General features: G+C 42.4%; 1 protein-coding gene across 2 annotated transcripts in view; it reads right to left on the bottom strand.

The window, feature by feature from the left end:
- Positions 1-11530, bottom strand: part of SYNE3 (spectrin repeat containing nuclear envelope family member 3) — a 98232-nt gene continuing 86702 nt past the window's right edge. For both annotated transcript variants that reach the window (XM_019518607.1, XM_019518608.1), the window contains exon 19: positions 1-1498. In XM_019518607.1, the coding sequence (XP_019374152.1) occupies positions 1301-1498 (198 nt within the window). In that variant the 3' untranslated portion in view covers positions 1-1300. The remainder of the gene's footprint in view (positions 1499-11530) is intronic.

The following is an 11530-nucleotide window of genomic DNA, read 5'->3' as shown; positions in this document are numbered from 1 at the left end:
TCCAGTGACTGTGCATTTATTTAGTAGCTGCAAGTACTTTACACATAATAAATAAGTGCACAGTAATGACTGCACAGTAGCATCTTGTGTAGATGTGTCCACTGTCTCAGACTTTTTGGAAACCTGTAATATAGTTGTGGTTGACACTATTAGTCTATGGCAGGTTGTACTGACCACCGTTAGTATAACAACTCGTCTTCGAAAGGAATCAGGTTTAGATTCTGAATGTTAATGTCTGTGCATGGCTTTGCGGATGCTGATGCTCAGTCAAGCTACATTCCAGACAGAAGACTCTATGGTCTATTCCCAAGGAATCTCCCCAGGAAAATCAGTGGGTGATCTATATATTTGAAAACAGGGAAATATCATCACATTTTTTTCTTTTGCACAGTTCACCGGTATAGAGCTTTGTGGATAGCTGCATATAAAAATATTACCATTTGAGTTTAAAAAAATGCTTCACTCGAGTTGCGATTATGAAAAATAGACTATTACGTTCAGATTTTCCACCAGCCTATTCTACCATTCCAGGTTCTGGTATGACAGAGAACACAAGAACTGGAGAAAGCTCATTAGAAGGTCAGAAAGCACATCTGAATATAGTATGGCCTAAGTCCATTCCAGCTGAAATCAACGGGAGTCCTTCCACTGGCTTCTGTGATTGCTGGCTCAGGCCAAAGATAAGCTAACTGCTGATCCTAAATATAATTTTCCGACTTTTGCTAAGGCTGAATGTTAAACAGCTTATTTCAACATGACTCCATTTCATCAGTCTCTCAATTCTCATTGAGAATATTTTTCTGGCACAATTCCATGAAACATCCCTTATTTTCTCCTGCTTGTTTGGCTTCAGTTGTAAAAATCAAAAATGCAGTTTTAAACATCTGCGAGTCGCTGCTGAGCAAAGGCAGAAGAAAAAACATAGCAGGATCAAATCAGAACAGTGGATTTTAGTTTTGTCATATATATATATATATATATATATGTGTATATATATATATAAAATGTATATTTTTATACTGATATATACATACTATATATATTCACATAATATAAATATACTCATATAATATTGTAAAAATATTAATTTAGCTCTAAATGTTAATACCTGATTAACTTAGCTCTGAAAGTTAATACCTGATTATGTGGATTAGCCTTATGCTGCTTTGATTTGACCACACTTCCAGTTAATAAGGTGGCCTTGTTAGAAGCCCTAAACCTAGAAGTACTTGAAACTGTCAAGAAATCAAAGAGAAAGCAGACTTGATTTCTGAGTGTCACCTCTTGCCACGCAGAGGAGTTAAGTTGGAGGAGGACTGTCGTATCTCAGCATCAGGCTGAAGGAACGGGCAAAGTTGTTGGCAAGCTTGCAGCTGTGTGTCTCTTCCGCCAGAGGAAGCAGGAATGCCAGGAGCAGCAGAAGCAGCAGGAGTAACTGTAGTGGCAACGCAGTCCAGCACACACGATGTAGGAAGGAACACATTCCCCCCGGGCGTTTCTGAAAGCCAAACAGGGATGATCCATTTATTCAGTGTAACAAGAAAAACAGATTAATAAAAGGGTGGAGGGGAAAAGGTGGAGGAGAAAACCCCTCAAACAGCACAGAATCAGAACTAATGGCGCTCATCTTGTCTGTGGCGAATCGGTCCCTATGATCCACTTTCTGGAGTGTTTTGACACTTTTGACACTTCTTGTGATGGAACTTAAATGACTTCTCTTAAGGTCATTCCACTTCCTAACAGACCTTGATATTAGGAACACATTTTCCTCTACAAAAGGTTACTAGGCTTCGCAGAAGCCTTTAATCAGTGTGTAGTTGTTATAAATCCTCTAAATCACCCATCCCAGGGCTGCCAGTGGATCTCTTCAGAGTGAATACAGGGGGAAAATCTGTTTAACAGTTATTATGCACAACCCAACAAAAGAATTGCCTCTTGGAAGAAGCCAGACTAATTTAAGCCCTCCTTCAGAAGAGGAGCTTTGCATGTCCCTTGACTTCATTACACAGAAGTCGTTCCAGGCTTTGGTTTGACCTCCTGGTCACAATCTGAGCCCCACTTCTCTTGTGCAGAGGATGGGTAAGAAAAGGCTCCTTCATTACAGCATCTCATGCTTTGTCAGACAAGTCCTGTCCTTACGAGATGCAAGAGAATGAAAAGGGAAAGAGGGGGAGGCACAAGAAATGGTGAAAGCTGAATTTCATGTGCAGAATTCCTTAAAATCACATTTGTGGCTTGGTGATTGTTCCCTAAGAAGGAAAGAAAGAGGAGTCAAAGTCTGCTCTCAACCATAGTGGAATAAATCCAGAATAACTCCATTAGCCATCTGGATTTAATCCAGATTTGGACCTGTCACAGAAAATACTTTGGACTTCAGGAAATACCAAGTAAGGGGGTTTGCAATAGGATTGCTAAAACTCTCTTTATAAATACCTAATTTTAAAAAGACTTACTTGCATGTACACATGCGGGTACATGCCCAAGATTTGTCATCTGTCTTTAAGAGGACCCTGAAAACACTAGGTTAAAAGAATCTAGGTACTTGGACAAGACAGCTTCTTCAACAGACATGGATTACACTGGGATCCCAGAAATGTTATGAAGCACTTACAACACTATTGCTTACCTGCATACTTTTCAAGTATTAACTAATACATTTTTACAATGCCCTTGTGAGGTGCTGTTAACTACATTTCACAGATGAGGAAATGAAGGCAGGGAAGTTCAGTGACTTGCTGAAAGCCACAGGATCCTCAGAATGCCTGGCTCCTATTTTTGCCCCGAGTATTAGGCAGTATCTGTCTCCTACTGTATTACTCTATAAATGGCCCTCAGGACACATCGGAGAAAGTAATGGCAGTGATCCCAGACACAGACCATTCTACTAGGACAACTAACTCTGGATATTTCCAAGGTCCTTCCATTGGTAGCAAAGCTCCTCAGTCCTGCTGCTCTACATCAGGGTGTCAAAGATTTGGCCCAGAGAGTTCAGGGGAATTCTTTGGAATAGAGGGCCCCAATTGACAGCTTGGGGACTTGTTTTGTGCCCAGACGTTCGCCACTGCCACTGGGCTCCTGCCACTGCTCCTGGATCCCTGCCACCACCAAATCTGCTTCAGACACCACTGCCCTAGACCCACCACAGCTGCTACTGGCCCTGCAAATCCAGCCTGGAAGGAGCTGTCTGGTCCAAATCCAGCCCAGAGCAGGAGGTGAATTTGACACCCCTGCTCTATATAAATGCTGGAACACTTATATACATTAATTATCAGTGCACACAATCCACATACAGCCTTAAAGCATGAGATAGTGATGTGGTGAAAGCATTCTGTTACATCTGCTTTATTTCTGTTATCAAATGACTGACAGAGATTTAATTACTGTGTCAGGCAGATGTTAAAGCGTTCGAGTGACAGCTGCTTGCTCTGCCATTTCTGACCTGCTGCACTGTCCTGGGTTAAGGCCTGTTGGAAAGCCCACTCAAGTCGAGGAAGATTCCGAGGGCCTAGCAGAATAGACAGAGTGGGTGTTTCATCTGTTTGGGTTCATCTGTGGCTTCTGAGAAAATGTTAGAAAAAACTGACAGTCTGATATAAACGTCCCTCAAGGAATGTCAGTGAGCATAGCTGGCATTTTCAGGGCAGATCTTCACTTCGCTGACCTTGGCAGCATTGCAGGGGTCGTTTCTTCTCATGGATGAACTATTTCTGAAGAGTGCCCAAAGTACTAGCCAGCTTAATGGGATTTCCTGTTTTACTACTATAGGCCAATCCTGTAACTCTGAAATGAGACTTTTCTCTGAGTAAAGATGGATACAACTAGAAGAGCTTCCACTCTGCGCTCTTACACTGATTGCAACAGGACTCTGTGAAGTAGGGTACAAGGCAACATTGAACAAGGGTGAGGTCCCAGACTTTTCTGGGACGTCAGATACACACAGACTGATTCAAAACCTCTTTGGTTTGATCTATGCCAGTCAATGGAAATTTTACTAAGTCTATCTACACTGATCACAATTATTTTATAATTTTCCACTGATCTTCTCATATACTGCTCTATTGTACAGCAGTATGGCAGAAACACTAGTTCTAGGATCCCAATCTTTCAGAAAGGATTCTTTTTTTCCGAGTCCAGAGCTATACAAAACCAGCCCATGTTTACTTTTATTAGTCAACAGTAGTAGTATTGTTTGGTGGAAGATATAAGGAGAAATTGTCTTTGCCTTGCAAAAATGCAAGAAAAGTTTCTTCCACTCTCAGAAAATAATCACTGATATATCAGAAACAACATAGAGGAAGTACTGCTCTCTCTGATATCAATGTTACTAGACAGGACCCTGTGATAGTAAACAACTCAATGTGGGAGGGACATTATAGGTGGGATATTCAAAATCAGCTAAAGAGTTATGAACACAACCCCTCCCTGCCCCCAAATTTAGTGTGACCTGTATTCCTAGCTTCCTTAGGAGCTCCTGGAAGCCCTATGCTATCACTCTTCAGATTTTAGTGTTGCTTCTGAAACTTGCCTTAGATTCAGAGCTATTCTTTACTTGCCAAACCAGTGGCTCTGCCATCACCCTCTTTTAAAAATCTATTTCTGCTTCACACTAGAGAGAAAAGCACTGGGCTTCTCCAGCTGTGGGCCATCTCCACTTCTACCACCTTCCAAACCATTCCTTAAGGGGTCTAGGTCTTCCTTAGTCTCTGCCTGGATGAGCATGTCACCAAGACACACAAGCTCCCACTCACTCTCTGAAATGTGACAACTTTCTTAGGGAGTGGTAGGAAGAGACAGTTAGTCACTGAGAGGGAGAGACCCTGCTTAACCATAAACTGATGCTCAGTGGTGGTAAAGAAGAGTTCATGAAAACTGCCTTTCAGCTTCTATGGCCTGCCTGAATGCTCCTATATTTGTACCCAAAACAGCCCAAAAGGGAGGAAACAAAGCCATGATTTTAGCAGTCTCACACCAGCCTCAGAGATGGAGATAGGTTCATCTTGTGCAGAAGTGTAGCAGTAGATTAATTCCCGTGCTGAACCCAAGATACCCAGGAGAACTGGTCTCCTAGGTGGAATCCTCCATGCTCTCTTTAGGCTGGTGTGATGCTGTACTTTACCCAAGAGAGAGGCACGCTTAATGAGCTAGCTAAAGTGTTGATTGAGCTTCATGCAGTGTTTGCCTGCAGGAGATGTGGCCACACATGCATTCGGGCTAGAAGAAACATCATTTCTACTTTGGCTATAACTGACTCAGTATGTAACCTTGGACAAGTTCCTGCCTATGGCTCAATTTTCTCATCTGTAAAACAGGGGTTGGTAATACTGATATAAATTGCAGACTATAGCTGAAATATCATTGCTTGTATAGAGACACTGTAAAATAGTATTGACTTTCGGAGTCTTCTCCATGAATTTTGCTGACACTAAAGTATTTCTTAAGCTATGAGTTAATTTCATTGGGGCTTTTTGCAATACAAGATACTGTCATGGAGACTAATAGTAGATAAATATGCCATTAAATAATTTAGACTAGTGTAGAAGGAAGAATTTTTATACTAGATCAAAACTTGGAGGAAAGTGAGTTTACTGTGCCTGAAGCTGCTAGCCTATAACTGGTACCACTGTATAAAGAACTTTTTCCTTCTTTATCTGACTTCTCTGTTTTGCCTGATCACACAGAGGGGTCATAATCTTGTGCTTCTGACTGTTCGTTGTCATGGAAATGACTGTATTATCACAAACACAGCATTATGATGTCTCTGCAGGATCAAAGAGGGGGAGCACATGGGTTGTGAAGGTTTGCGGCTTACATCAAATTTGAAATGATAAGTCCATAATACCTAGCTTGTACACTGAAGCCAACTCCAATTAACTTTGCTGGCTGCAGCAGGGTTTTGCACCTGGAAAACTAAACATATTCTGAATTGGAACACCTAAGTCATGGAAGCAGGCAGAAATATTGATTTCAAATTCAAAATAGGGATGCTGACTTCTACTGGGCAAGATCCTGATGTCCTAGAGGATGCTGAAGAGTGAACTACTCCCAAGTCAATGCTGTTGCTGACAGCTGGTTGGAACACTTTCAACAACATGAAATTTTAGTACATTTAAAACTTAGTTTTGAAACAAGACTTTGTCAACATGGCTTCCTAGGTGTACAGTGGGAGAGCAAAGGTCTTTCATGCCATATATCTAGGTCACTTCCTGGGAATGTGGGAGACTCAGGCTCAAACCCCAGCTTGGCCTAGATTAGAGTGATCAGGAATGAAAAACTTTGCTCTGAATCAGGCAGAACATGGCATCGTCTTCATCTTCAGTCACTGTCCCATCACACTCTCACTCTCTGATTTTGTCAAATGATTTCTTGAATCAGAAAAGGGACTTTATTTATCCAATTTTGCAAAAAAATGCCGGAAAGGTTTTGGTTTCATGCAATGACAATATATTTTGGAACCTCAGAAATGGAACTGTCATTTGTTGTGCAGCTCTGTTTCAGGTTCAGTGGGACTGCTTTCTTGGTTCAGTGGGACTGCTGCTCCTATTCCTTCACAACGGGAATGGAAGTGTTGGAAGTATTTTGGGGCCAGACCCTAAGCTAGTGTTAACTGGCAAAGCTCCTCTGAAGTCAAAAACCTATGCTAATTTCCATCAGCTGTAAATGAAGATGGAGCAGTAGATGAAGATCTACCTTAGATGTGACCCATGAAGAGGCAGGAGAAATTATTAAATACACAGGGACAATAAACAGATTAAGACTTAAATGAAAATAAACTTTAGAAGTTTGTTGTACAATGAGGCCTCCTCCCAAATTTCAAGGTGAATTTGAACAATAGACTGAGCAATACGTGAAGTGCAGGTAACTGTGTATAAGAAAACACTCTTCTTATGTGCTTGCTACCAACCATAAGATACATTGATACTGTAGCTGTGAACATGCACATTTGTCATTTATTCATACTGTAGTTAAAGAGCTGGTCTGGACCTGAGGACTTTCACCCATTAAGCCTGCATGTCACTAATAACTGCTAACCACATATACCAAGGGTCAGAGAGAGAAGAATAAAAGACTGGGGATAACTTAGTTAAGGCCAATGTTCCTATGCTGGCAACCAAAATATTTTGCTACAATCATGCTCCTCCTGCCCTCATACCAGCTGGATTCCAGAATACAGGAAAATACTTTGTTAATCTGTCTCAAGGAACCAGTGGCTTCTTACAAAACATCTTTTAAAATTGTGTGTGCCATGAGGCAGAGGAGAGGTAGGGAGGTCAACAACTTACTGAATTCCCTCCTTCCCTCTCTGGTAGATTCGGGAGTGCACAGACTCTACTAGACTATGAACTGGCAGCCTTCTGGAAGGCTCAGTGTAAAATAAAAAAGGAAAGAAAGAAAGAAAGAAAACCCAGTTCACATTTAGCACAGATGCATGGGCCGCATCCAAATGAGTGCGGACATTTGGTTCCCTGGGGACAGCTTGTGCCGCTGCTAGTTGTCCCCGGGGAACGCTCATGCCACGCGCCCTCTGGTGCATGGCAGGTTACCCCAGGCGGGGTAGAGGAGGCTGGAGCCAGCAGCCACATTGCTCCTGCAGCTTGGAGCCTGGCTGGCAGCTACAGCATGGCTCCAGCCAGCGAGGCTCCCTTTTGGGTGGCACGCATTGTCTCCATGTGCACCACCCCACTTTTTTTCTGCATGGGTTTTTTGACCCCTGGATTTCCAGGGGTCAAAACCCCTGCCCCCCTGAGCTACAAGGTAGGAGCACAGGAAACATCTGAATGTGAAGAATGTAGTGCTGCAGCTGGGTCTGCGGCACCATATACTGCACGGCCACGCTCCTCTGGATGTGGCCATTGAGGGCATTTCAGTTTCTCCTACAGGGTCACTTGGGATTAAGTTCTGTGCCATGTGTTACTGTGACAAAAATGGACTGCTAAAGGTTAGCTTCTACTGATAGATCTGGCACAACCTAGGATAATACAATGTCACAGATAAAGGGGTGGCACACAATTTGGTAGAGGAACACTGTACATAAGAAAGCACTGGCTTCTATAGTTTGCCATGGCAACATACACACAAAATCTCAGATTAACTTTGTGGGATCATTTTGAGAGCAGTTGAAGATGAGTTCTTTTTAGTCTAGAGGCTGCCTAATGCTTAGTAAGAATACAGGAAACAGGGAAAATTAGTAAATGGACAAGTATGGCTGCAAGCTAGAAATATCCTGGTGCATCCTGATGGTAGACTACAGTGCTGTTGCAGAATGGAAGCCCAGTCTTCCATTAGGATCACTGTGGACCACAGTTCAAAATTAGGAACAGCCAAAGATTTATCTTCAATCTGCTAAATAATCCCAAGCAGACTGATTGAGAAAATTTCCGAACAGAATGAGGGGTATTTAAATCTGTAGTGCTCAAACAAGACCACTGATGACCCAGTGCCAAAGACAACTTAAATAAAGGTTGATACTCAGTGATTAGTAATCATTAAGAGACATTTATTTGCAATTAATATAGATTTTATACTTTATCTGATACTGTTTGCTAACCAGGAGGATACATTATACATACACTAGTCATGCAGCTTCACATACATTTGTTCAGATTCTTTAATTTACCAGTTCATTCTATTATAGTAGAAACTAGCGAATGACACTCCATATTTTCTAGATGACTAATTCTTTACTTGTAATTTGCATCAAGCTGCTTTTGGATAGAATTAGAATTCAATTAAAAATGCAGAAACACAGCATTTCAAACTTGTTTTTGTTAAATAAAACCAGTAAATATACTGGGCAGAGGAATGTTTATCCAAATATCTTTTGTATTTAAAACATACTTATTTATTAAAAAGGAAGTATTATCTGTAGTTAGTAAATTGAACAGGTTGTTTCTGGTCACCATGTCCTGTAGGTTTAGAATTAGTATATCTCAGCAACTCACACCTAGCTTTTATACATAGATTGAAAGAGGAAAATAAGCTTTCCTTCTTTTTCCATTCAGAATTAGTTTTTAAGCTCTGAATGATCTAGTTATTGAACTGAGTTGCACTGAAAAAAACTGAAATGAAGAAGATACTCTTTGTACCTTCAAAAAAGACTACAGATGTCGGATGCTGGTTTCTTATTGCTTCAATAAACTTTGGTTCCATGGGGCTTGCCAGCAGACCTGTGCAAAGCGGCTAGTATTCACTTTGGATTTGGATTCGGCTGATTCGGGGGACAGCGATTCAATTCAGTGATTTGAATCACTGTCCTGAATCGATTTGCTCAAATCTGATTCGGAGATTTGGCTGCTGCCAAATCTCTGAATCACACAGGCCCCATCCCCTGCCCACTCTCCCAGCACCAGCAACGGCTTCCCTGCTCACCCCAGCTCCTGGCTCCTTGGAAAAAAAAAAACCCTGACTCACCGGGTGCTGATGGGCGGGGGAGCAATCCCTTGCTGCCCCCCACTGCCCCCGACTGCATGGGGGGCTCTACCGTAAGTCCCCCTTCCCCCTCCCTCCCCCAGCTCCCCCCAGGGCTGTCTCGCCCGCCCCAGCTCCGGCCCTTTAAGGAAAAAAAAAAACCCCAAACCCCTGGGCTCACTGGTTCCTGCCTGGCGGGGCGCAATCCCTACTGCCCTGCAGCAAGTGGGGGCTCTACATGAGCCCCCCGAAGCCCCAAGGCCACTGCAGGAGCTGGTGAGTCCTGGGTATTTTTCATTATTTTTCTTAGAGGGCTGGAGCTGGGGCAGGCAGGGCAGCCATAGGGGGGCTGGGGGACTGGGCAGGGGGTCAGGGGGCTCGTGCAGAGCCCCCCATGCAGCGTGGGGCAGTGGGGGGCAGGAGGGATCCCCCCCCCCGCCAGGCAGCACCAAGTGAGTGGGGCTTTTTTTTAAAGCACCAGGAGTTGGGGCTGGGCAGGGGCTGGGGGAGCAGGCAGGGGATGGGGCCTGGCAGGGGTCCCCTCCCCCCTCCTTTAGCCCCCTACTTACCATCTCCGAGTCCGGCTCCAGCTCCCTGCTGCAGTGAGTAGGGACTGCCTGAATCATCGAAGCTCTCCAGATCTTTTCTGAAGATTTGGAGAGCTTTGAATTGATTCAGACCTTTTTACTGGTCCTCGATTCAACTTGGATTTGGAGATTCAGCCACTGAATCAGGCTGAATCTTCTCTGAACCAAATCAGCACCTGAAGCTTTGCACAGCCCTACTTACCAGTGTTTTTCCAAGTTCAGTGGTTTGATTTTCCTTAAATTTTCAGAAGTAAGCATACACCGTTTGAGTATTTTTATTTAAATTATTTTTTAAAACTATAGTAAATATAAGCCCAGTAGATTGAAAATAAATTTAGAATTCTGACAAAGAGGTTTAATTTTATAAAGAAAAAGGTGGGCAGGGAAGTGATTCTGTCTTGCTATTTTAAGAAGTCAATTTTGTCTGCAGATTTGGGCCACCCGTTGTGCAATTCCTAAATTGAATAGCTGCCTTGGGTGCACATGAAAAAAATGAAAATATCCAGGTCAATTCTTTAGGTTTTATTGCTGAGAAAAAAAAAGTCTCCAGCCCCAAACCAAAGATCCAGAGCTGAACTCCTCTAAAGTTCTGGGGGATCTGGACCCTTGCTTTTGGTTCAGAGCTGCCTTGTATTCTGCAGGAAAGATTTCCTCCTGTTTAGATGACAGGCACTGAACTGGAAAAATGTGTTGCTTCAATGCACTATCTAAAAAGCATTTTTCTTTTCACCAAGTATGTAATTTTATAGCAGACTTCAAATGACCAACACCCACCACAACTTTCAAAACATGAATCCACAATGCATTTTTAATAGGAAAGCATTAGCTGCAAGCTACTCAGTGTTATTGTAAACAGATTTTGCTTTTTGAATAATTCTTGTAATATCTTAACATGGACTGAGCTTATTATGGCTTTTCCCCAGACAAGCAATAATTGCTACAGCTCTGGGCACAGCTTCCTGGATGGCTGCATTAATTTGATTGACTCAAGATCAACGATGACTTCTAAATAAGATTAAATTGCATACTCTCTCTGCCCACGTGTTGCCTGAGATTACATCCAGCAATATCTCAAAGGGAAGCAATTAGGTGACCACAGATTTAATAAATCCTAATTATTTTGTTTGCACAAACAATACAGCCAAAATCATTTCTGCAGCAAGGAAGCGTAATTACTCCGAACAGCGAAGAATATAAATCAAACAGAGCTACCTAGACCCATAAATAACTAGCTTTTGATTTCCTATTTATGCTAAGAATACTTGTGGAATATAGTCAGCAGGGAGTCAGCTTTTGAAGAAAACATTTATCTTCTATTACTATTTAGCATGTGCTCTATGATGTGCCAAATTATGCTAGGTACGCTGCAGAAATGTCTACCGATAAATTCCCACATTGCTGCCTCCTGAGAAAACTCCAGATACTTGATGCAATTCTCTGAAAAGTTTGGAGGTTTTTTTGTTAATCAACAAGATGTAACTTTTAAAGAGCTCATCATCCAATCGGACCTGGACAGGTTACAAGGGTGGGTGGATAAG

Source organism: Gavialis gangeticus, unplaced genomic scaffold (genome assembly GCF_001723915.1).
Source record: "Gavialis gangeticus isolate Ggan-Ray unplaced genomic scaffold, GavGan_comp1, whole genome shotgun sequence".
NCBI lineage: Eukaryota > Metazoa > Chordata > Crocodylia > Gavialidae > Gavialis > Gavialis gangeticus.
This window is presented reverse-complemented; position numbering and strand designations above follow the sequence as displayed.